This window comes from Geospiza fortis, unplaced genomic scaffold (assembly GCF_000277835.1).
Source record: "Geospiza fortis unplaced genomic scaffold, GeoFor_1.0 scaffold237, whole genome shotgun sequence".
Classification (NCBI taxonomy): domain Eukaryota; kingdom Metazoa; phylum Chordata; class Aves; order Passeriformes; family Thraupidae; genus Geospiza; species Geospiza fortis.
In genome coordinates, this window is record NW_005054319.1 from 4,463,378 (window position 1) to 4,490,521 (window position 27,144).

At 39.7% G+C, this 27,144-nt stretch overlaps 1 protein-coding gene across 1 annotated transcript; it reads right to left on the reverse strand.

Annotated features, from left to right (window-relative positions):
- Positions 1-379: 379 nt before the first annotated feature.
- On the reverse strand, positions 380-26,282 carry MOSMO (modulator of smoothened). Its single transcript, XM_005420385.2, has 4 exons — positions 26,247-26,282; positions 23,934-24,003; positions 10,918-11,130; positions 380-4,242 (listed from the first exon to the last, which is right to left on the reverse strand). Exons 1-4 carry the CDS (start codon positions 26,265-26,267, stop codon positions 4,058-4,060), a joined length of 489 nt encoding a protein of 162 aa, XP_005420442.1. The 5' UTR covers positions 26,268-26,282; the 3' UTR covers positions 380-4,057.
- Between the last annotated feature and the right edge of the window lie 862 nt (positions 26,283-27,144).

Sequence of the window (27,144 nt, forward strand, 5' to 3'; positions counted from 1 at the left end):
GCCGCTTCCCGCCGCCTGAGGGCGCCAGTGGGCGGAGGCGAGGGGCCCCGCCTGGCGTGAGGGGACGCACCTGAGGGGTGACACCTGAGGGGGGACACACACACCTGAGAGGGGACACACCTGAGGGGGGGCACACCTGAGAGAGGACACCTGAGAGAGGACACACCTGAGGGGGGACACCTGAGGGGAGACACACACACCCACACCTGAGGGGACACACCTGAGGGAGGACACACCTGAAGGAGATACACCTGAGGGGGGACACATGTGAGAGAGCACACACCTGAGGGGGGACACACCTGAGGGGAGGCACCCCTGAGGGGGGACACCTGTGTGCGGGGCAGGGTTGGTTCCAGTCAGTGCAGCCAGAGCCAGTCGCTTTAGTAGACAATTTATTTTGATAAACTTGCTCAATAACAAAAATACAAGTGAAGAAAATTATGTTCATTTTATACAGTTTGTATTAACATTTGTTCGGAAATCATTAATTGAAAAATGCTCTAACCAATAGAAAACAACCCTCAGTAAAGGCCGGGGGTGCAGGCGGCGGGCCCGGCCTCGAGCCCAGGCAGGACAGCCCACCTGCAGACACCATTTCCTTCATTATGTTCATCCTTCACAAAGGTTTTAAAGGACAGCTTCCATTTTCCCGTGCGTGTGTGTGTGTGTCGGGGCAAACAGGAACCTACAGGTGCGTTCTGGAGTGGTTAAACAAGGTCTGGGGAACACAGGGACGGCAGGAGGGCCCGGCTCAGGCAGAGGCCGGGGCTCGGAGCGTGGCACACCGCCCGTGCCTTCGGACACCGGCACCGCTCTGCAGCTGCATCGACAGCGCACAAACCCCCGTAAATGGTGAGGCTGGTGTGTTCTGCGAAGCACACCCTCCGCAGGTCTCAGCCAAACAGCTTCCAGGTGATTACTTCAGCTGAGCTCAATGATAACATTTATACAAATTTACTAGTTTTTCCTTCTGAAAGTATTTTCAGTTTCCAATCTTACGTTTTGTTAGCCAAATAAATGACAAAGTGTGCACAAATTACATTATGATGGGGTATCAAACCTTTGGGAGGATTTAGAAGCAAAAGAATAAATGGAATTCTCTAGTGATGGATAAAATGAGCTGTCCTTCAAAAAGTTAAAAAATAATGGCTGGCAGAATCAGAAAAGTTTATGTAAACACTCAACACAAATATGGGATTACCTTTGGAGAAGATTCATATGGAAACATTTGCTTTTCATGAACTGAAAAAGTCTACAGATGTTTAGGCATGTTCAATACGAACTTCCTGTAGTTCAAAACAAAACCTTGTGCAAATAAAACCTATAAATAGTCTTCAGCAGATTTTACAGTGATGCTCTTAGGTATGAAAAGAATGCACACAACTTTAAAACAAAAGTAACAGACATAAGTTTGACAAATGATTGCACCATAAAACAGTGTTTTATATACAGTTTACAAGATATGATTTTCTGCTATAAATTAATACTGTACTATATAGTACTTAGTGACCTTATTAAAAGCAACTGTTGACAGCTGTCTCTTCAATTACTGGTTTGGGTTTTCTAAAATGCATTTGGCCGCATCTATTTCTGGATTTGAAATGCTCAAATATTTAATAAATCTATTTGCTAAGCCTTTGCTAACATTTAATAATTCATAGCAATAGCACTGGCAGATCAGATCAATTTCCAGTCAGCCAGCCACAGTCTGGGTGTGCTCCAAGATAAGTGTTTTTGTTTGGTTTTTAAAAAATTATTATTGTGTTCCATTTAATCAAAGCCTAACTCCACATGATGTTACAATAACTGAAATAAGTAAGTTGGAGGGGTGGGAAGGGAAAGAAATTTTAGCAGCTTAGAAACTCTCCCCACCCCCCAGCTGTGTTCCAGTCACAAAAATCTCGAACTATTTACAAGTGTAACATTTCTGAAAAGATAATTTATAATCCAAGTTTTGGTGAATACTTTATCTTAGGACACAGTAGTGATAACACCAAAATTTTGAAAGATATCAAGCAGCTGAACCCTGCCTTTTACCTCCACCACTATCACTAGGAGCCTCAGACTGCCCATGCAGATGAAGGCTTAAATTAGGAACCAAATTATAATTATTAAACCATGACTTCCAAGTAAGTGCTTGGCTGTATTTACAGATTAATACACTTTGGAAAAATTTAATGATCCATAAACACTCCATTCTGCCTGTGAATGAACTGACTGGAAAAAGAATTACTTAGAAACCATTCCAGTGGCAAGTTTGGTCAAAAATTTCAAAAGAAAATATACATAAACAAATTACATTTTTGTACTAAAATACCTTGGGTGGGGGAGAGGGAAGAAATGGAAAAAGGCAGGGACCCACTATGGTCTGAATGGCACAGAGTTTAAAATAATTGTGCAAACTGTGTTAATTTTAAACACTCCAGCTTATCTGGTAAGTGATTATTTTGGAAACTGCTGATTTTATTTTAACATAAATCTCATCCTAAAATGACTGTCTGTTCATTAATGCAGTTCCTCTAGTAAGGTCAATGAAACAGTGCTCAAAACAGACAGTTTTTTGTATTTTCAGAATGAATCTCAGGCAAACTGTGTATTAACAGGAAAACAAATACTGATAGTGCAGGCAGCTTCCCTGGAACGCCAACCTAGTAGTAAATTAAGATGTCTGTGGATTCAATGGTTTATCCTTGTGTTGAAAAATAAAACTACTGTTAGTGTGGAATATTTGCTCCAAATTTTGGTGGCCATTAAATCTACATTTAAAATAACAACTTTAGTAAACAAGGCATACATTTTTAACAATTATATTGCTCATTTTTTTGGCAAAGATGAATTAATATTCAGCTGAAAATAAGTTCATCCATCTTTGCAGTGGGATAGTGTTTGCATTACTTTAAACATTGCATTTTATATGTGCTAAAAGGAATGCTTACCTATGGTAAAATGCTGTGCTTGAACATGTATGAATGCTAATGTAACAATGAAGTAGAAAAAAGAGATTTTTCTGTACAACAGTTGCTAATAATTTAAATAGTGTCAGTTTCCCAAAATTAGGATTTTAAGGTATGACATGATCTCACCTTCTACCCTCATATACAAATAAATTACCATAAAAAGAATTTTAGCTTAACTTAAAATTGCACCTAGAAAGGCATGGGATCGTTTGTACCTATTACAAAAAACTGTTAAAATCAAGGGCTGCTACAAAGAATGAGGTAAACTGAAGACTCTCAGCTATGTGGCCTTCAGAAAAATGGCTTTTTTCTATTGAGTTCTAGTTTTGCACACCACAGTGTTTTGCTAGCAAAGCATTCTGAGTTCTTTTCCAGGAATCATTTGTGTGTATATACATATATATATACATATGTGTATATACACACACACACACATACACACACACTGTATACTGCATCAGCAAAATATATATATATTTATATATATATATTTATATAAATATAAGGACGAAATCCCCCTCTACAATGTTCCTTAGTGTTTCCTAGAGCTTATGGGGGAGCAGGGGATGTATGTCTTTTTGCTGTTACATACATTGAGAGAACATGTTTTGATCTATTGGCTTCTTGGTGCAGTAATGCAAGATTGATCCACAATGGTGCCAAAGGCTTTGCTCATCAGAAGGAAGATGTAAAACACTAATCTCCTAAACAGCGAGGCCAGCCTCACTTGAGTTCCTCCACAACCCTCTGGTCCACCACAAAGTTCATAAATACTTTGACTTCCAAATTGTTAGACGTTAAAAACAGGAACAGTCCAGTAAGTGGGGCGTTATGCTTGTCAGTGTAAAGCATTCTTCACCAGTTCCTATCACAGTGCAGACCTGACTGCATTGAAGTATGCTCAGGAGATTAGTCAACGTGGTCTGTATTTGGTTATGGGAAAGGCTCTCCTTTTTTTCATCCAAAGTGCATAGTGAGAACAAGTCAAAGCATTCCTCTTTTCAGTCAGTGTTTGATAGTCTGATTTAGGCATCCTCCTGAGAATGCAATTCTGATGTCTTGCTCTTTTCCAAAATAAAGTCCTGCAGTCCAGACATTCATCAGCCAGGTAAACAAACTTTGCCAGCAAATAGAAGTCCCACTATTGTAAAGAAAATGGATAAGACAAACAGTACATACGAAGACCCAACCACTGTGTTATTGGGTAATTTATAGGGTTGACCTCCAACTTCATTGATGTAAAATCCTATTGGAAATATTAGGGCTGCCATACAGAACAGAATCACTGCAAAGAAAAAAGAAAAAAACGGTCACTGCTATGTTAAAGTGAAAATATTTAACTGTTCACAGAGCGCTCCAGAAAAACAAGTAAAATATCCTGACTGAACTGAAGAGCTGAGATCAGAGTTATTTGAGCTGATAACTTGTTTGAAATGACTGAGTAGGCTTTATGATGCTTTCAAAACATCCCTCATCTACTCCCAAGAAAGACTAAAAGTCCCCAGTTCTGACTGTAATTTCAGTTCTACTCGCTAGATCATGAACTCTCTTTATAGAATAAAAAATTGGTAGATACACTTCTATCACCATCTCAAAGTTCAGTCATTTATTCTCCAGTTATTTCAGAGTCATTTTGCCCAGTCAAGATAAAGTAACATTCAACATTGAAGAAACTTTTTCTATTATCAGTTGTCTTTTTCCAACTGTAGTTGCCCTCTCCCATTCTTTGCACATTCATTTTCTGTAAAAGCTTTGCTAAAAATAGAAACATTCAGATTGTCATTACAGTTTCTTTTAAGATTAAAAGATACCAGTTTCCTAACATTATATGAATGTTTCCTTAGATAATGAAACATCCTTAGAATTTCTCATTGTAATACAATGAAATTGAAGTTTTCTGATTCACTTTAATTTAAGCTTCTTAGTGAAAAACTAAATTCAGACTCTGTGAACAAAGAGACATGCAATGAGGGTTTTTATTTCACTTCAAACTCATGTATATGTTTTGTTCTTGCAACTGACTCTGTGTGAAAGTACAAGAAATCCAGAATTCCTGTTAAAGAATTACATTACAGGTTTCACAGGCCTTCAAGTATCAATAGCAACCAAGATTCCTCACAGCACATTTCAATACCAATCAATTGATCAAATCCAGGAGAGAACATCCAGTGTTTCCTAGATGACAACTTCAGTGTTTCTGTAGCACAGCTTTGCAAAAGTAATCCTGTTTAGTTTGGATGTAGCTGTGCAGGACTCTACTGTCAACCCAGGCAATGACTTCTAAATACGGCTCCTCTGAGAGGCAAGATTTTCTTCACAATAAAAAGGATTAGCTTTTGAATTGTTTGATTGTATTTGCAAGAATATACAGTTGGGGTTTTTTAATCAGTATAAGAATAAAACAAAATTTTATCTGTATCTAACAGTTCAGTCAAGTATTTGCACTTTACTCTTATTTCACTTCTATGTATTTCAGCCTTATTTCAGACATTATTTACTGTGAGTGGAACATGGCACCACAATACCTATTATTCAACCAAATCCAATTAGATCTGGGGGGAGAGAGGAGCTGAACCTGCTCTGTTGTCTCACCAACCCCACAAATCCACATACCAACATCTTTTGACATGAAGCACAACTCACACTGAAGCCTCTCCTAGTCCTCAAATTCTGCCTGAAAGCTGGCCACACACAAAAAAGAAAATTCAAACCAAGTTACAATGTTCCTGCCTGAACAAAGTGCATCATATGCTGACTTTTTCAGCTTTCTCTAGTTACCACAGGCTGCTGCTTTTAGTTCGTTAGTAAGGAACACAGGCACTGTCATTGTCTCCTCTTTCCCTTCTCCACGACTGCAAGACAGAGGAAACCCTGGGGATATTGTTCCCTACTTGAGCCTCCTTAAAAGTCAAACAAGCAACATCAAAAACCACTGGCAACAGTAATAACCATCACCCTAATCACCAGCACCCCTGCAAGAAGTGCTGCAGCCACTTTTGTTTTCAAATGTATGTAAAATAAAATCAGGAGCTTGCCTGTCCCGTTCAGCCTCACCAGAACAAAGTTTCTAGCCTTTACAAATGAGGAAATGATTGGCTGGAGCAGCATAATATTTTTTAATGTAGCTTCAGTACTGCTCTTCCTCACTAAATACAGATGCTCCAGTTTATCCAGCTACAGTGCCCACACTAAACCCATTTTTAATGGACTCCGTGTATATCCAAGATGAACAGTTTAACACATGTTTTATATCTTAGTGTTTAGGATTTCCATAGCACAGGTCTCGGCTTTGGGGAAAAAACCACTAATATTCTAGAAGATACTGGGCATGATGGATCTGAATCCAGAGAGTGTCCAAGTAGGACCTGGGCATAAACAAAGAAGGATGCTTTCATAAACCATGATCCACATCAGAACATCAGCTGCTCCTTGCCTTCCAAAAGACATAAAGCAGCTTTCACAACGCCTTGAGCCAAGAGCAGGCAGCACCAGCATCATTCCTGGCTGCCAGTGCCGAGCAGGAAATCCCAGATGTTCCACTGGAGGGGGCTCGTGTCTCGCTCGCACCGTGCCCGCACCGCCGGGTTGTTCTTCAAAGGGGAAGGGAAAGGGGACAATGAGAAAACATCTGGAACTGCACAGCTGCCACACTGCTGATCAGCACCACCTCGTTAGGCCATCTATTAGAACAGAACCAAAGACCCAAACACCAGATGTTAAACATCAAAAAATGAAGTGTTAATCAACACGATTATTGGTCCATGTAATTCCACATTACACAATCTAATCCTTAAAAAATGTCTCCTTTTCTTAATTGTATCTCAAACATCAGAGTCCATCTGAGAAAAGCATGGGTTTATGTTTCTTGAGCAGACCTACGTAAGCACAGAAGAGCTTTCTAGTCTGCATCTGAATCGTGGCTGTCAAAAAACCCAATTAGTTCCTCTAATTCTTTAGCTTGAAATTGTTTTGAGCATCTAATGACAACTTCAGAAGAAATCTGTTCTTAAAAAAAGGTTTAGTCTTCAGAGGCTCACTGTAATATCTGCTTGCCTCTATAGAGACACGTAACATAGAAAGCAGCACCTGGTACAAATCTTTAATAACTCAAGAAGCACTTTATTCACTGGGGAACACCAGAGACAGACATTCACAGGATAGCTACTGTTAGTTAAGGATGTAATTATCCTGCCCCATTTTTACTTGCATTCCAAAAAGCACTCCATTATTGCTCATGAACTTTTAAATCCTTAGGGAAAAAAAAACCCAGACCAATTCCAGACTCTCTGGTAATTGCTGGAAAATGGTAGAAATGTGATTTTTCTGTCTAGCATCTTCTCTCTTGATACATCTCAGAGAAGCACCTCATTCAGTAGTAGCAGACACAGAATTCATCCTCTTTCTAGTTGCAGCAGATGGTGAGAGACCTGAATCTGTACAGTGTAAACAGATCTTGAGGGAGCTCTGTGAATTCCTGCAATAGCCAAAATTGCAATAACATACATGAGATCAGCTATGTGGCCTCCATGGGGAATAAGCTCTGGACATTTTTTTCTATTTATGGAAATTGACAGTATCTGTCTGAAGGACTATGAAAATGACAACATTTGACATTTCCACACTTTCACCACATCCTATCTTATCAACTGGAAGATAGAAAACAAGCACCCTGAAAAGGCCAGAGATTTACATAAATCTGAAGCAGAGGTAGCAACATAGAAGCACTGTCAGAGACATGGAAAAATACCAAAACCAGCTCACTTTTTGGCTACCAACTTGTGTCACTATGTGCCAGAGCATAATTAGTGATGAGATGGTACAGAAGCTGGGATGGCAAAAGGCAGTTCTGGTACACAAGCAAAAGAACAGCTGATTGGAGCTTTGCCTGCTACCGACACACCAGGCACAGCTATGGGTTTGTAACACCCTGTTCATTGAAGAATCACACAAAACCTGGGCAGGCCACAGATGAACACCAACAAGGAACACCCTCTCCATTACTGGGTGGTATGAAAGTGGTACTACTGAAACACCAGTGACAGTTTTGATGGTATCTATGCCCAGAGTGACAATACTGATCATATCAGTAGGAATACTGATTCCTGAAAGACTTTCCTCTACAAAAACGAAGGAAAACCTTCACATTTACCTGTACAAGACGTTTGTCATTCATGCAGTATGACCTGGAGGACAGCAATAGCTCTCCTCTCCACAAAGCTGCTTGCAGAGTTGTCAAAAAGGATAAGTTTCTGTGCAGTAAACCCATCAACAACTGGGGAATGAGGCAAATGCTGTGCTTGTAAATACCCTCTGGGGTGTATCCCTTCAGAAGTGTATAGAAGAAAGAGAACTGACAGGTTAAACTTCTGTCCTCATGTCTCTTAGCTAAACAAGATAAACAAGACCATGCTCAGCAACAATTCATATTTATAGGTATGCAGATGAAATAATTTAGCTATAGGTATTTACTTGAAAATACCCTGAGTCCTTCCAAGATTACAAGCAAGAATTCAATGAAAAACATAAGTTGTACAACTATATATAAATTTCAGCATGAACTGGACAAAAGTGACCTCTTACCAGGCTTTCCCTGCTGCTCTCAGAGTTGTAAGGAAAAGGCTGAGCAAAAGGATTCCTTTGCCTCGGATATTTACTCCAGACCCCCCTGCATTTGAAGGAATGGAGCTGCCAGTCCCAGAGCTTCCCTTGGAAGCCCCAGCAGACTTCCCTGCCTGCCCAGAATAGCATGTCCTGCATTGTGCTCAGAAAGTTCTGTGAGAAGATTTGCTAGCAGCCTGCACGAGGCCATTGAGTTTTGAAATCACTTGCAGATGAGATGGAATACAAATATGAAGTCTCCCCTACCCCCTTCTAATGAGTTACACATTTTCATCTAAACAGCACTGGCACTTCATAGGAAGGATCTGCTCAGGGTATTCCAAGTTGATTCCACATGGCTGCATAGTTCCTAATACTAACCTACAAATAGGTTACTAATTTGGGTTGTATCCAATGAACCACAGAAGTCACTCTCAACAACTTCTTCTAAAATCTAGATATCTTCCTTCCTTCCACTCACTTCTATTTTTCAAAATTAATTTTCCTAACAAGTGAGTTCAGAGATAAAATTCCCCATCATCTTTGTTAACAGGAATGCAAAGGTCACAGAGTTGTATGTATTGGAGATGAATACCAAAGACATTGAATTTCATAATTTCAGCAATACAGAGATCATATCTTAATAGAATTATGAATAATTCTGACTTGCAAAAGAACAAATTAGTGTGTTTCATTATTAAACATTTCATACCAAGAAGACAAGTGGTGAAATAAAAATGTCCTTCTATACTGAGACATCTAATAATGAACCTGTTGCAAGCCTGAAGAAATCTCTAGAGAAAAAACTCAAAACAAAAAAGCCTTAGGGTACCACATTTTTTGGCTGAACTAATCATCATAGCTGTAGAAAACTAAAGCTGCAGGGATGTGATGATTTCAGATATTAAAGAAAAACATTGGTATCTAGAACTCACACTCCCCTCTTTACCCAAGAGCTTTTACTCCAGCTCCCTGTAAGCATTTTAACTTTATACAGCATTTTGACTTTAACCCCCCACCACAGACATTAGATACACATGAAATATGTAGAGATAAACAGGTGCACTGGAAAAGCTGGGATGGAATATTCAGTAATACTCAGGTCTGCTATTTTAATCATTCACCAGAAAATAAATGAAAGTCAATCACAATGGATACAGCATTTCAATAGCTCCATTGTCTGCAGGAGCAGCACTATTAATTTAATATGCTGTGTAGCAACGTTGTCAGAAAGATGGCTTTGATTGTACAAGTACCTCAGTGAAGTACCTTTGTTGAAGCCGAGCACTTTTTAGTATTATTCCCTTCCCCAAAACAAGGTTAAATCTAACTCCTATTAGATATCATTAGGTGTCAGAGTTCCATTAAACCTTATTTATGCCCATGTAAACCACAAACTTGCATTTTCTAGTTAGTGTTCACACTACCTTTAGTAGTTTGTCATAATTCAAGTCAATTTAAAAGCCCTCAGGTTTTGAGTTTTTTCATGCTGTCATCCCCACCATAAAGGCACCATTTCAGAGTTGGGCTAAGCCTGTAACACACACCAAGAAAAGGAAGTTTGAAAGTTACTCCCCTTGCTCATTATAACTGTTTGTTTTGCACTGAAGTAGCCATAGGATATGCTTCCCTGTGTGCAAACACAGGGCTATTGGAGCAGGCTCAGCTGTGAGGAGTTACACTGGTGCTCAAGCAGAGCACAATGAAGGAGGCAGAAAAGCACTGGTACTCCTCCCTCTGGCTAAAGCACGGCTGCAGGTCACTTCTGGAAGCAGAAGTCTTGGTGCTGTGAAGCACAGCAGATGCTCTGCAGTGGGCAATCCTGCTGCATAGCCAATTAGGATGCAGACATTCTGAATAAAGCAGCTGCTGTGAGCATGAAGCAGAACTGAACCAGCCTCAACCCTGAACAAGGTATTCACGAGACACATGAGTAAGGACAGGTTACCTCGGATGTACCAACTGATGTACCTCTGCCTCAGAGAGGGAATTTTCTGCCTGCAAGCTGCTAGGATTGTCCTGGATATATGGGAGTGGGGAAGTAGGAATTACTACAACCACTCAAGTTAGAACTGACCTCTTCTATCCCTGCTCGTTTTCTTAGGTCAATTAATGGTACTGCCCAAGGAAGGTAAAGGGGTCAGGCCTTCCTTTCTTTCATACCATTATTCCCTCTCAATTACAGTCACTTAAGACACCACCCCTGAATTTCTGAAGACTGATTTTTCCCTCAGATGTGGTATTCAAAGAGAAGGAATGTTTTGCATAGGAGGAGCCCTAAGCAGTTGCTCCTTTGGTGTTGGTTATTTCAGACTCCACCAGTTTATCCTGCATACAGGACTGTGCAGTTGAGGTCACTTACTTCCAGTGAAAGCTATCCAGCGGGCATATTTAGTAGCTTCTCTTCGCCAGTGGGAAGCCACCAGCAAACCACATGTGACAGTTAGTGAAATGATTCCCATTATGATGAAAAATAACGTAGTGACCCACTCGGGAGGCAGCCGTGGAGGAATACAGGTCCTGTCACGTCCATGGATGGTTTGACACTGTCGCACAAGGCCAACTGTGAGAGCACCTGAAAACACATAGCAGAGAGGCAAGTAAACTTTCAAAATCCTCTCTGAGGGGCGCTCCATTGCAAACCACAGCTCAGAATTGCCCCAAATAAGGGATTCTTTCTTTGATGAACCTTAGTAAGCCTTTCAAACATGGAGGATGGGGGGCATGCTATAAACATCTGTCTTCATGTTCCTTCAGCTTGCACGAGCTGAAGTGAGATGGCTGCAAGCTGTAGCTGGTTCCTGAGTGGCAATCAAGGTCTAATCAAAGGGATAAAGCACTGCTAATAAAGCCTGCCAATATCTGCTAACGTGGTAGCTGACTTGCATAGAGGATCACTCCCTCATCTGTGCAGGATGAAGTACTTTTATAGTCTAACAAAATGAGTTGCAGCCTCCCTAAAATGCATTTAATTGTCTAATATCTTTTTCCCTCATTTGTAAAAACATCTTTAGGCCTCTGACTCTTGCAGCAGAAACTGCATTTGATTCATGTATGATTTTAAAAACATTAAAAAAACCCCACTTCTTGACAGTAACTCATAAAAAAGAGTCCCTCCATGCAAGACTGATCAATCCTTTTGATTGCTAACAAGAGTTACTACACACAGAAACTGGGAAATCTACAGAAAAGATTTATCAAAAAGATCCTAGAAAAAGGATAAGATTGGTACAGGAACCATAAAGATTTAACCAAAATGATGTATTGTCTGTTAAATAATAATTTTTAAAAAATCTTCTTTTAAATCCAAGTCAGTGCTTTTGAGACTCATAAAGAAGCTTTTAGTGAGCTTTAATAATGAAGTTATCTTTCTAACCCCAATTTAACATGGAAGATTAAGATCCATTTCTTCCAGTGTCTCTTAAATATTAAGTTTTAGATTTCTCAATTTTGTCTTTTTTTCTGAACTGTTGTCCTAAATAATCACAATTATCCTTTAACTACATTAGGAGCAAAACCTAAAAGTGGACAGCATTAGAGTCAACATCTTTCTCCAGAAATTACTTCAAGTAAATATTGTTTCAGTTGACCCGTTTCAAATAAAAAGAGGACAACTTAGACACAATTACAGTAAGACTGAGAAGCTTAGGTTTAGCATGTCCTTTGGAGGGAGAAACATCTATCACACTTTCTAGCCTCTTTTTGGGGGAAAGAAAACGTGTGAAACAAAGGAGAAAGCCAATAGTCAAAAGATTAACAAGTCCTAGCATGCACCTCCTGGCACCCTGGAGCCAAATTCTGCAGATCCTCTCTGCTCACACCTGAGCAATAAGTACCAGCAAAATCAGCCTGTGAGCTTAGAATTGTTGGGTTAGGAGGCAGCATATAATGTTTTATTAGATGTTTAGAGTCTCATTAAATGTACTGCTTCATATCCCAAGGGATGAGAAGAACCAAAAGTGAAACCAGTACTGAACCTGTTCTGTTGAAGTATTCTTGCAACACTTGTTTAGACTACAAAATTTCAGTCTTATTCAAATATATCCTTTTAATTACACATCCATTGACTGAAAGATTCAGGGATGAATTTTCAGCCAAAAACTGACCAACTACAAAACCAACAAAGCTGGCATTTTCTACTCCAGATTCACAGCAATCACAGCATTGCTGTGCACCAGGATCACACAAACCTGAGCCAGGGTCACACAAGCAATAATCCTGCCCAGCTCCACGCCTGCACAGCACAGTTTTATATGAACTGCTTCTCCTCCATAGCTTGCAAGGTTTTCATTGCCCATCAGCTGCTGGGACAGAGGGGAGATGTGTCCTTAAATGTCAAGCTCCCTGGAACACACACTCTGCAGGAGCTCATACAAAACACTGAGCAGTTTCCTGTAGTTTGGGGATAAAGAGGCTATTCACTGCAGCATCATAGAACAGGAAATTAATCCCAATCACTGTGCAAGACCAGGATTTAACAACAATTTTGCTATCCTTACAGCAGAAGTCAGTTTTTTCTAAACTGCAATTCTAATCAAAGAATGACTTCATAAAAATGACATCATACATTCAATAGATGTTTTCTGAATTCAAAGACCTCTCCTGACTTCAGTGGCAATAATTTAGTGCATTTTTAACTTTGGAAAAAGCAGCAATGATAAGAGTCACTCCGCTGAACATGGTTCCATTTTGTGTCTTAACTGAAACTGAAAAACAGCTGCTGTAGATGAGCATGTATAAGCAAGAGACAACTATTTCCTTTTGTACATGCAATTTGCAGTTTATAGTGAAGATATTTTTCAACTAACAACACACTTAACATGTCAGACTCAGAGAGAACCAAAGCTAAGCCCAGAAGTGCCATATCTAGAGGAAACAGAAGAGAACTCAATCTTGAACTATTATTTTTAAAGCAATTTCTCATACTATCAACATCTACTACACCAAAAGGTGATTAAAAAAAACAAAGAAAAAACAACCACCCAAACAAAAAAACCCAGAAATAAAAATGAAGAAAATGAGGGAAAAAAATTCTCTGAATTGTGAGTACCTCAGTAGCATTCCTTCTTAATACACAAGGATAGTTGCAAGAAACCATTCAGGGAATAGCTTCCCAAACATCACTTCTGGTGCTCATCAAGTGTATTATTTTACTCTGGTGAGGGTTTTTTTGGTTTGTTTATTTTTTTTTTTAAATCCGAGTTTTAAAATGTCAGCAATTAAATTTCAGTATCTGACATTTTGGAGGAAATATACTGAGCTTTATGATTAAGCTCTTTCTAGCACATACACAGTATTTTTTCTTAACTCTGCTTTATGGATTACAAATCTGAAGTCAATATACTCCATATTTAAGGTTTTGAACCTTGAGTTTGCAGCCTCTAGGGAGTCAAATGGAGGGCAAGAGGTCTGTGAACCATTTCTGAAGGTTTCACAAAGATAACTGGAAAATCAACCTCATTATGTGTTCATAAATTCAGTTAAAGTTCAAGTTGACTACGTAGGAATACCTCACTTCTGTGCATAAACTGGGCACAAGGAAATGAAACCTCAGGGCTCATCCCATAGTGACAAATCTGTTGAATTCAGACTTCAAAAGAAGTCTCTGGTGTGGAAAAACAGTATTCATTTGCCATGAAATTCAAAACAAGAGCGTGTTTATATGGTATTTTATTCTGTTGGTTCCATTCTGAAGCAATCAAGCAAACAGTTGCCAGGGAGCTGCAAACAAACTTGTTACAGAAAATCTTCTTTCCCCTTATCTAGTCTATCATTGAAAAGAGGGACAGAGATATAAAATTGCACAGAGTCCTTCTGCCTGTAGTCAGAGAACAGCTCAACAGCCCATCTCAAATCAATCACCAAGTTCCACCGAGACCCATAAGTAAAAGGTTTTTAAGTCATCCTCTCAGAACTACTTCAGCATAATTGCTGAAAATCTAAGCACCTAACACAGGTATGGAACAAACAGCGCAGCTAATGCCAGTAGATTAGGCAGCTGAAAGATGGATCCAGCCCTAAACATTTGCAGTGCAGTAAACACAGCTGCCCACCCACCTCCCCCTGCCTGCACGGCTCAGCCCTCGGGGGCCACAGGGAGAACCCCGAGGTGCAGGGGCTGCTCCCCTGCTCTCACCTGCCTCTCTCCCCAGGGCTTCTGAGATTGGCATTATACAGGGTCAGTACAGCTAGAGCAGGGGGTGATTGGGATAGATATGCTAATTACTAAAAATGAAATTCGACCTTTATCAAATCAGAGAATGCTGCACTGAGTAAATGTTACTGAAGTGGTCCTTATTCTTTTCCAGTAAATCTATTCCCTGAAGTGCCAAAGCATTTCTAACACATTAAAAAACCTCTCAGTAATGACAGTCTGTGTATAACCAGGGCTCCAGTTAATTTCAGAGGAAGATTTTGTGATCATCCAACTCCTCAAAACCACCAGTAATGCTTATTTTTCGACACTGCATATTTTTACTAGAATTAATGATAAAAAGGCTCTTGAACAAATACACCAACACTGGGAGCATCACCTATTTAACAATTAAATTCACAAAACCATTGAGGAAAAGAGGGGGAAGGGCACCAAACCAAGGAAAGGCAAGCCCTGATTCTCCCCCCTGGTGCAGATGTGCAGCTGCCAGGGAGCCGACCCCCAAGTCCCACTCCAGCCCCGCGGTGCTCTGCCATCCCTCTCTTGTTTCCCTGGTAACTACAGAGCCACCACGGAGGAATCACACTTTACAGAGAGAAACAAAGATTGCTGCAGCCCTTTAACTCCCCCTCCTCTACATCACTTCTGAATTATTAAAAGTGGCACAGCGATAGCACGGCTGGAAAGCAGCAGCATAATAATGGCCACTCAGATGTTCAGTGTTCATCTGTTACCTGAGTGCCAGGGCACACAAGATCAGGTGTGCCAGATGGACACAGGAGAGGTGCCATTGCCAGGAGGAGCTCACCACAGCACAAGAAATAACTAATATGGTAAAAGCAAGATGCAGTGAATGAGGTGGGGCTCAAATGTTAGGAGGTCCCAGAGCTCAGCAGCTACGCTGACACATGAACCTCCAAGGCACAAACCCTCAGAACTGCTCTTGCTCAGCCTGGGGTACCTGCTCCCCCTCTGCACTCCCCTACTGTCCCAACCTGAAAACTAGTTTAGTCTTTACCATCATTTTAGACAAAATGCTATTCCTTGGGTTTAAATGCATCTGCAACCCCTTATATTCCTTGACAACAGCTTCCTTACTTCTACCTCCCATACCACATCCTCAGCAAAATGCTCTATGCTAACATTTAATAAGCATTATGGCCAATATGCCTTGTGAGGGAGTTAAAACTGGAACTGCCCCCAGAAAGCCACCTGCTCTCCCTCCCTCATTGTCCTGGTGAGATGGGGTGGTGCTGCTGGAAATGCCAGTTGTGACTGGCAGACAGTTCCTACCCAAGGAGAGACTTCCCTTTAGTGTACTGTGGACTGTTAAACCATCTTTGCTAAGTGACAAGCACAGTTTGGAGGTTTCTTAATGAGGTGCTGGTGACATAAATCTTAGAGCACTGCCAGTGTGGCAAGGACACTGCTAAGTTTTATGTTTTAGTAATGAGCACAGTACATGGAGCTGTGTTATTTGGGCACACTAAAACATTCATTGCTGCTGGTTAGGTAACAGTCACATGCCAGGGAATGACATATGGGAAGTTAAGGACACCTCAGTTAAGCCATTCCCAGTAACTCTCCCTGGGCCACAGACAAGGACAGCTTGGTTGTGGGATATTTCTAAGCTCAATTCAGCTGATAAACTTGAATGGGAAAAGGTGCAGGTCCAGCTAAGAGGAACGGGCTCCAGCAATGAGCAGAGCTGTAGCTTGTTGCCCATCCAGGTGGAAACTTGAAAGGTCTAAAGAAAACAGCGATTTGGTCATGGCAGACTAATTCTAGGCACCAGTGTTAAGGACAATCATCAAGCTGGCATTGGCCACCTTGCCTTTAACATGCTTGCTGCTCCCTGCCTGCAACCAAGCTCTGTGACAGAAGACTGCTTCCAATGTGAGTGAAGTGTAGCCAAGGAATTTCTGAGAGGAACAAACAACACAGCACGGACAGAACAGTTCCAATCACCTACCCATATAGGAAACAAGGAGGAGGAACTTCCAAGAAGAAAATTTTCAAAGTCATCAAAGGAATTTGGCAGTTGAAGTGGGATGTTTCCCATTCTTACATATGGAATTTATTTTCCTGCAACAGGCACTTGAAGGGATGTTGCTGTACAAAGGGGGAAGAGAGAATGACTTCTTTAGGTTTATTTTTATATATTTTGTTTTGGGAAAAATTTCTAGGAATTCTATAGTCTAGGTAGTAGTTTCTTGGAAACAGAGGGCTGTCCCTTCTGCCTTTCCCAAAATTCAGGGAACTGACAGTACTGATCATTCCCTACCACAGTCTTGGAGGTACTCCATACAGTTAATTCTACTTTTCCAGTGCAAAACTGCATTAGAAATCAGGTCCTGTACCCTCTTATGAGATTAGCCATGATCAGAATAAACAATGCAGGGCATAGGGGAAAAGTTATGCCTCTGTAAGACAGGCACCACCTCTGGTGTGAAGAGGAAAAAGATAACAGCATCCTGCTGGTTTGCAAAACCAAGGAGGAAAAAAGAATTAACAATGCTGGGGAAGACTACCAGATCCTGTACAGCAAGGCCCATGTTGTAAGAGTCAAACAGAATCATGGGGTCTCTGCATGTCAGGTCCCACTGAATGAGGCCCACAGCTCACAGAATTGCTCTGTATCTACAACTGTTCAGTTACAGCCTTGTAAATTATAGTCCTCATCTCAATTTTCAACCTTGACCCACTAAATCAATTTTTAAAAGTTTACAGCCTCAAATAGCATCATATCAGAGCATTTTTAAAAACAGCACATACACATAATTAACTGCAACTAAGTTACTATATGTTACTTAGTTGAACACCTTGTCTTCCACACTTGTGTATCAGTCACTGTAGGACAACACAGTAACTGAGTAATACCTGGATAGGTATAAAGGGTATATAAAAGAATCAAAATATAAGATAAGATCAACTGCCAGTCTCTAATCAAGTATGAGAATACAATGTCTGGTACAGTTCTTACAAAACTAATTACTTATTTCATGAGGATTGGAGGTAGTTTGAGTAGATGCTCTTTAGCACTTAATGCTGCTAAAATAACTTTGAGGTTACCATGCAAGTACAGTGTTCAGGATGCAGCAGAACAGATTGATTCTTTCACTGCGGATGTTCAGTACTTTGTTCAGGTAGATTAACAGGAAACCAAGACCCACTAAAATGAGATTTATGAATGTTAAAGGATGATCTACAGGAAGGCTGAAAAGAATAACAGAGGATCAGCTGCAAAGGCACAGAACACAGAACAGTTCAAAACAAACAGATTATAAATTATCTTCCCCACCTTTTGTATGCCAAATCTTATGCTTTTGGCCTTTACTCCAATTTGTCTCTCAAATCATCTAATAGGTATCATAACCCTGGGAAAACAGCTTTGGAGTTTCTCACCTTGAAGAAGACCAGATGCAAGATCAATTCATATACCCACTTAATTTCTATGGGTATGAAGCAAACAGCTAAAAAATATTTATACTATGTTAAAAAGTCAGTTTTTAATAAAGACCTAGATTTACTTGTCAAGTTCCTGTTACATCTAGAGGGCCTCTTTTAAGAACCTTGTTGTGAGAGTCCTTGTTGTAAGAGTCCTTGCTGTAAAATTATGTTATACAACCTGGTATTTCTCTTCTACTCCATTTATCCCTTTCTCTCAAATCCGATGCTCTCTTCCTTCCAAAGCAACTTTGAAATGGATCATCCTTCTTGCCCTGAGATGTAAAGGATGTTTACTTGCTTCAGGAACAAAATATTCTTAAAAATATTCATACAGGTGAGGTAACATCCCTGGCTTCAAACACAGCTTATGTTAGCTATGAGGAACCTATCAATTTGTCTATATTTAACAATCTAATTTCCAGAGAACTGAACTTATTAGATACCATTTTTGGTAATCCTTAGAATCTTACTGACTTTTAAAGAGAAGAATTCCAAATTTTAAAGTCTAAAGCCAGTGTCCAAAGTATTGTGGTATATTAGCAGAAAAGACTGCTTTGCTGCTGAAGAACATCTGGTGCCAAGTTGCCTCAAAATTTTTCAATTCTGTGTTAGTATCATGCCTAATGCAAACCAAATCCCTCCTCCACAAAACCCACAGTCTTTACCCTCCCTCTTCCTTTCCCAAGGAAAAAAAAATCAGGGGCCATCTATTGAGAAAGACTTACACATATTAGAAAAGTTTATTACTACAGATGACAATCATTATGATACATTAGTTCTAAGAGATGCCTAAATTGCAGACATTTGGACTAATAAAAAGTGAGTTTATTTCTGAATTCTAGTAACTTTCAATGCCCTGCTGCTTGTGCATTGAGTCTACTTAATGTTTTCTTAATTTTGCAACCTCTCTCTTTTTTAGATTTTTTTTTGTGATGGATCACCAGACTCTCTAAGAGCTACCCTCAGGCACGAATGCAGGAACAACTCTCCTGACACAACAAAGGCTGTGTGTTCTCACATATCAGAGCCATGAAATCTGCCTGTGCTGAAGGTATTCTTTCCTTCAGAAGCAGGTATTCATTCCTACTTCAGAAGACAGCATTAATTAAATGCTGGTTAAAAGGATCTCTAATAAGCTGCATCCTTCTGGTTGTTTATTTTCTAACACTATAAGCATTTTCACAATGGAACAGATTTGTCAGTGAGTAGAATCTTTACAGTTTCAGAAGTTTCAAGGGCCTGGAAAAAAAGAGAGAACTTTCCTAAAATAAGAAAGAAAGTAATGTTTTATTTAGTATAAAACACAAACAAAGAATCTAGTTATTTCCATTTTTCCTCCAACCAAAGTAGAGCTACTGAAAATTGACAAAATTCACTAACTAAAAAAAGAAAGATCAAAGGCAGTGTCAATATTTAAAAGTGATTTTTTGAGTCAGCCACACCATTTTATGCCATATGTTCAGCTGAAAGCCACAAGCTATGACACCCACAGCTGTTCTGCCATTTAACATCTGATGAGCTTGTGTTCTTTTTAACAGTTAGTTATGTTTGGCTTCAGACAGAGCTGTAAAATAATACATCTTTATCCAGTATACCATAAACCCTGCCCCAACCTTCTCAGAAGTGTTCTGCTCAGCACCTGCAGCTGTAAGGGTGATGTGCAGGTCTCTGGGGCTGCAGCACCAACAGGAGCCAGTGACATGAGGTGGCCAGGCTGGCACAGCAATGGCAGCACCAGGGTTTACTTTGTGGTACAACAAAACACGACCAGAACAACACAGAAATTCTGGATCTCACAGTGCAGTGGATCATCTTCCACACAGGTATTTTATAAGATGGTCTGTTCACAGGCTGGCAACAAATGGACTTCAGAGCCCTCCAATTTAACTCCTGCATACCCAAAAGCATAATTTCCCCAAGGTAGCTGAGTTATAAACTTATTAGATATGTTCAAGCAGGATCAGGACAGATACACTAAAGTTCCCAAACCACAGCAACTAAAGTACCCTATTGCTGTCCCTCTTTTTTATTCATGGAGAGAAAATAACTCTCAACCTTCCTGGTTACAGCCTAAAGCAACTTCTCTAACATAATGACATAAGCAATCAACATAGGGGGAATATTCAGGTCCTGGCTCTGACTTCAAGATTGCTTGTGCATTTTAACAAATGAAATTCATGACGAGTAAGGATGATCTTCCTCTGTCAGACATAACTGTTGTGCTTTGCACTGATCTCAGCTTGCACCAGACATGTTCCAAGGACACCCACTGATCTGGCTCCTCCATGGCCTCATGAATCACCCAGTGGTGAAGGTGAAAAGAGAAGTGCTGAAATGCATGTTGGCATTTATATGGTTAGAAACACATTTGCAGAGTTTTGGTGTCTATTCTGCAAACAGCCTAAATACACCTTATGTGCTTCAGTGTTTGCCTACACCTGAGCACAACCTTCTCTTGGTCCACTACTGACAGAATATTTTAGGCCCAGATTACCTGAAAGTACAACAGACTATGCTGAATAAAGAACAGAACATTCAAACCCCAAACCAAATGTACTAACAATTGTGGCAGTTTCTTTACAGCACATAACTGATGGCAGGATTGTATTTATAGCAATGAGGACATGAGAAGGGAGGTTTGCAGGTGGAAGTAATCCTTCATTAAAACCACTAGAAAAATTGGAAAGATTAAGCACATTTCTGGTCTTGCAAGTCCTTCCTTGGACACGCAGGCTACCAACACTGTACTCACTGGGGATATACAAGACCCTGTCTTTGTCTACTAGGCTTGCTTTTTTCCTAAGGCACTTTTATCAACTGAATACCAGCACCTATTTACCCAAAGAATGTACTTCATTGCAGCTAGAACAGTACTTCAAGTAAAATAAAACTTAACCCTCGTTTTTTATTCCTAAAGGCGCTTTCTAACTGCAGCCAAATCTGTGTATGACATGCTTGTAACAACTGGGAATACAGGTTAAACTGCACTTCAAATAGGGATTAGGTACAGGGCCAAGATTTTATTGTGTACAAGTAACACTTCATGTGCTGAAAGACAGACTGAGATATAGCTTAACTACATACAAGCCGTCCTTCAGGTCTGCTGGCAGTTTCCTGGCTAATTAACATTTTAAGCCCCCACAAATACAAAAGGCAAACTGGAAAATAAACCAAACCAAACTCCAACCTTCTTCTGCAGTAATAATTCTCAAATTTAGGCATTTACTTGCTGTTCACATCACAAAGAAAATATTAAAAACAGAAGAATAGGATTGCAGGAAGCAGGATTTATCTTGAAGTATGTATTTTCCTATTGCTTTTGCTAGGGCAAGTCCTTGTTTTAGAAGCCTGCATAATTTAAGCCTGAATTATTTAGGCAATTAACAGGTGCTGTCTATGTGGTGATAACACTTTCTCCCTTATCAAAAATTGGCATCTACAAATATAGACTGTTAGAGTCTGGAGAGTTCTCTTGCATTTTTTTTACTGGTATAAGAGAAGACAGACCATTCCTGAACAGTTAAATTTGCACTTCACTGAAGTAAAATACCATTTTATTAAAACAAAGAGTAGGACTGTTCTTGAAAAGCAACCAAATGTTATATAGTGCTCCAAAGAATGTATCTGTTAACAGATGTTTATACAGTTGTTATATTGACGTTTTGAAACAGATTCACTCTAATTTTAGATTTTATATAAACAACCAAGAGATCCTCTGTTCTTATCACCAACTTCATCTTACCGAACATCTACTTACAGGGAACATTTATTTCAGATTACATTGGGCATAAGTCAACAGACTTCAGTTTGTGAAACAGCAACTGCTACTTCTGGCCTTTACTCTCTTTATTTCACCATTTTTCATGTATTAAACTTCAGAATGCTTCTTGAAATTGGTGAGTGACCCAGCAATATTCCACTGAAAATATTTATGGGACCACATTAAAAATTCTGGGCCTTTCAATCTCTTCAGGTTTCCTGTACAATCTTGTTGCATAGTTTTTAAATTGAATTAAGTGTGGGTTTAAAAAACAAAGTGAAACATGCTTCTTCCCACGAGTTTCTACGATGGAGAGCACATCATTAACGCATGAATTTAGGTGCACAATTTGTTTCAGAATGCAATTCAACCTAAGGAAAATAAAAAAGTTCTTTCTTCACCCTTGTGACTTCTCTTCCCCCACAGCATGAAACGCCTACAATGCTCCTCACATCAACAGGCACAGAGGAAGCAGCAGTGCCTTTTCTCCTCTACAAGAAATGAAATCAGATTCTTCCACTGTTGCAGTTCTGGAGCTGACACTTCCACTGACCATGGGAATACTGCTGGATTACTGTATATGCTTGAGAAAAAAAATATCTCTTAATGCTCAATGTAGAGAATTTATCTTTTGTATAGAGAAGATCAAATATATCAAAGCAAATTTTCAAGTCAAACAAGTCACCCACTATACAGAAGTCGTTCCTCTGGAAGCGTGAAGCCCATGACAACCCTTTATGAATTTTCTTCACTTTACTTTGGAATAAAGACATTACAATTAGAGGTTGTTAATGTTTGATACATTAAGCTCACACTGATGAAGTCACAGACAAAACCATTCCCCCTTACCTGTACATTTGCCCTGCTTATCAACAAAGTCAGGATCCCTCTCATTTCTGTGTATACAAAGATTTTATTGCAGAACTTAGTATATATGCCATCAATTTGAGAAAAGTATTAAGAATCTAGGCTCAAAGCAGCCCTTCAGAAGTATTCACAACAAAGCTCTGAGGTACACTGAATGATCATATGTCCTGTTCTGATCCCACACCTATTCCTTAAAATACAACTAAATTATGTTGCTGCCAATAGCAGAAAGTAGTCACAGCAAGAGAAGTGGAAACCACTCTAGAACAACCTGGGTGAAAGAAAGGAAAGCCCAGGAATAAGAACTGCAAGAATACAACCTGGGAAGCTGGCTTCATGATGAGCACTACAGAAATAACCAACCTGACTTTACTGTCTATGTACACTGTCATTTGATTATTAAATTCTTGGATGCACCAAGCTCAGAGACAGCCCAGCCCTTTTAATGCAGTGTGCAAACAATGGCACAAAGGATTGATCACTACCAAGTAAGTTCAAGGCCAAATGTGAACTGTCTTCAACTGGACAAGTATTTAAACATCCAAGTGGGGTATTAATCACTACACCTTGAGAGACTGTCATCCTTAATGATCCCAAAGTGCTTTGTAATTTATGGCATAGAGCTGCAGCTCCCATGAGGTTTTTGGGTAGCAGCCAACTGTTGCCTATTGCACTGGGCTGTGCTGGCTTTGAACACTGCAGTGAATCACTGGGAGGCTTTTGCTGTCCTCACAAGGGAGCATTTTAGATCATCCCAAGGACCCAGATGGAACAGACTGAGCATGTTTCACTCAAAGACAGGAACCAGGCCCTACACACACTCTGTGAATTTTGAATTACAAACTCTTAGCAGCAAGTATTTCCTACTGGATTAGCCCATCCCACACACAAACCATCACAATCAGACATTTCCTAGGGTACCCGAGAGACCAAACTCTTGTCATCAACTCTACTTACAAAATTTAAAATATGTATACAAGACAATACATCAGACAGGAAATAAAATTATATCAGAGGAAGAGCCCAGAAGTTTCACACTGAGAAGGGATATAACCTATGCCCATTGATTCCATATAGATCCCTACAGAATGAGGCCAGTGCTTTGCCAGTCTGGTTTGTTTCCCTTCTCCTTAAAATAGACACGTACCCTGCACAGATCCTCTTCTTGGCCATATCTCCAGTTTTTCAGATCTGTGTATATCTCCATCAGTCAGAGGCTTGGGGAAGAAAAGTGAAATTGAGCAAAGCAGCTGGAGCATACAAAAGGGGATTGCTGCAAAATAATCAAAGAACTTTTTTCCTGCATATAGCCCTTACTAATAAAAAACTCAGTCAACTACTAAATTTGTAGGCACTGTGAATTACAACAATAACTTACAACTTCCTAGGTAATAGGAAAATGATTTTTAAATTTAAAATTATATGAACTAAAAATTTTAAATAATTTTATAGCTTTCCCAAATAACTTTGTAGAAGAATAAAACAGCCTCCATATTGTATTTGTTCCACCATACAACAAACATAATTTTGTATCTGTTTCCAAAATAGATAGCAGCATTTATTCTCTGTGAAGTTCAATATACTTCCTCATCCATGAGTCACTCCAGTTACATTCTTCTGAAATACAAAGGTCTCAACCACTGCTGGAAAAGAATTCAAGAACAAGGTGAAGAACTCCTGCCTAAGATGAAAATCCTACACACTGCACAGCATGAAAATAAATGGGGAAAAGTTGAGCTGTTGTGAACTACCTATGAAAAAAAAAGTAGGTCAAGCTTAAAAGTTTGACCTACTGATCTTCTTTGCTTTGGCAAAAGTACAAATGGAGTTTACATAATGCTGCTCACATATAAGTGCTGGCTGGCAACTTAACAATACAAATGTTTTTAATAAGCCCCAGCCGTTAACAGGATTCCTTTTTTTTTATTATTTCAGACAATTTTACATCTTTGTTTTGCAGCAGACACTATTGAATCCTTACTTTTAAGACTCGTACATTTAAGTCACTCTTGTGTTGATTTCGGTGTAAGTTTGTGGCAACAAATGCAATACACACACCTCAAGTCAGGTCTAAGTTGATTTAAAAAACAGAGGAAAGGCAGGTAACTTCCTGAAGTCACAAAGGTGAAGTTTCAACAAGGCTCCTTTCCCACAGACACACCATCAGGGTATAAAGCAGCTTTACAGTTACATACATCTTGAGTAAAGCACAGGATGGACAGAAAACAAATCTGTATCTGCACATACTGAATAGAATTTAGTTCTGTAGGAACTGTGCACACTGCTGGTAAGTCAATAAAAAGGTTATTCCAAATATCTGAAGCTCAAATACCTTATCCAAAGCAACTACTATTAGAAAGCCAAATGAAATGCCTGTTATTCTGTGATTGCTCCCCTTAGTTTAATAAAGTAAAACTGTAATAGGAAACAAAAGTAAACAACAAAATTAAATTAAAGCTTTGCTGCTAAAGCTAACAGAAGTTACTGTGATAAAGACACCATCTCTGTTTTACAGAGGAAGAAATTGAGGTACTAGCACAATAATTTACCAAAATCCAAAGTCAGACATGGCAGATGCTGGATTTGAAAGTTATTGGCTCCCAGGTCTGTACTCTATAATCAGGTATTTCTTACCTAACTCTAATTAGAGACTGAGGAATTCAACAGGATTTGGTGGAAGGCAAACTAACAGTTTTGTACCTTCATATGCTAAAGAGAAAACAAAACATGCACCTAACAGGAGCAGCATGAGTTTGTATTTGTTAAAAAGCAGATGCAAAACATCAGTTCGTCTATGGACAAAAACAATTGGCTCTCTCATGTCTTCTCTGGCAGGCTCAAATAACCAGGCTGAAACAGCTCTCTTTCATGAGATTCTTCCTACACATAAAATAGTTCCATATGTTTAAATGCTGAGTGGTTGAGTAAGCACAAAATTAATCCGTTACAACAATGCCTTTCTATTGATTTTTCTTGTGCCTTAAGGCCTGGTCGATTACAGAACCCAAGCACAATTCAAACACTGCTTTGTCACATTTTTACATCCACTTGAAAGACATCTACAGACACAAAGTGGAATGGAAATGTTCCTTTTAAAGATGGCACTGACCCTCCCAGTCCAGGCAGACCCATTAACAGGCCACTCTTATTAGAGTATTCAGATTATACGGGGTTCAGAATCTTGTTTTTGTTTGGGTTTGGTATTGCTGTTTTTAAAGCACTGGCAAATTCTCTGAAATGCAAGTGCTGCTGGCAGGGCCTGCATCTTAGGAGCAGGAAGTCTTCATCCCTCACTGTGGGGATCAGCAACACATCACAACCCACCACCACTTTTCCCTCCTTCCTCACACACCTGGGAGCATCCATCAGAGAAATGTGTTTTCCTGGAAGTTATGTCCTACAATCTACTATCAACACTCTGATGTTCAGATGGCTTGGGAGATTGCTTTTCAGCACTCACCTCTAGGACCTGATGGTACATAAATCTTCATTCTCTGTATCATCCTCCTTTTATTTGTATTCTCAGCATGCAATCCAAACAGGTTCATGAAAGGGCAAATAACTTCTCCTGTCACAGTCACTACATGATAGCACAAAAAACATTAGGAAAAAGTAATTTTGTAGAATTGCTTCCTATCATGTCCCATCACTTTCTACTGAGAAGAGCTGGGAGATACATACTGTGTTTTTTTGAGTATATTGCAAGGTGCTTAACAAATGGTCACCAGAACTCTTTTACAGCCAGTTTTTGAAAAGCCAACTATCCACACAGCACAGAAACAACACCATCTCCTTCAGAGGACAGCACAATGGCTGCTCTATGCCATGACTTGTCCTCAGGGGAGCATTGTACATGAACAATCTCTCAGCACAGGCCCTAAAGGGCAGAAGTCACTGGTAATATGTCATATTGACTTTTACATATCCCTATTTTTTGAGCAGACAACTTCATTTAGAACAATAATGCCAGCTGGAACTCGAGTTTACACCCTCTTTAAGTTGTGGATACTTTATTTACTTTATCTGTTTTATGCTATTTAGAAGTACTGTTTCATTTGAGCACCTTCACATGGTCTTGGTTTATGCCATGTATAGTCAGTGCTCCAATTAGAGAAAAATATTTCAGTGGTCTCAAGCTCAGCAGGAGCCAGGAATCACTGCTTGGTCCTACTACCTGTGATAGGTCATTAGGCTGATCCCAACAAAGCTACAGTTCCTGCTGGACCCGTGAAACAAAATTCCTCAGGAAGAGCCATGACATGCAGAGGAATAACACTGAACATCAGTAATTTTGCACTAAGTGCTAGACAACTTATTCCACAGGAGCAGGGAGTTCACTGCTCAGGAGGAATGGCCTG

Excerpts from the sequence above, each read along its gene's own strand:
- MOSMO (XM_005420385.2), bottom strand. The coding sequence starts at position 26,267 with ATGTACCATCAGGTCCTAGAG. Across the intron at positions 24,004-26,246 it reads TGTACCATCAGGTCCTAGAG|CCTCTGACTGATGGAGATAT; the intron begins GTGAGTGCTGAA and ends TTCTTCCCCAAG. Across the intron at positions 11,131-23,933 it reads AAGAAGAGGATCTGTGCAGG|GTGCTCTCACAGTTGGCCTT; the intron begins GTACGTGTCTAT and ends ATGTGTTTTCAG.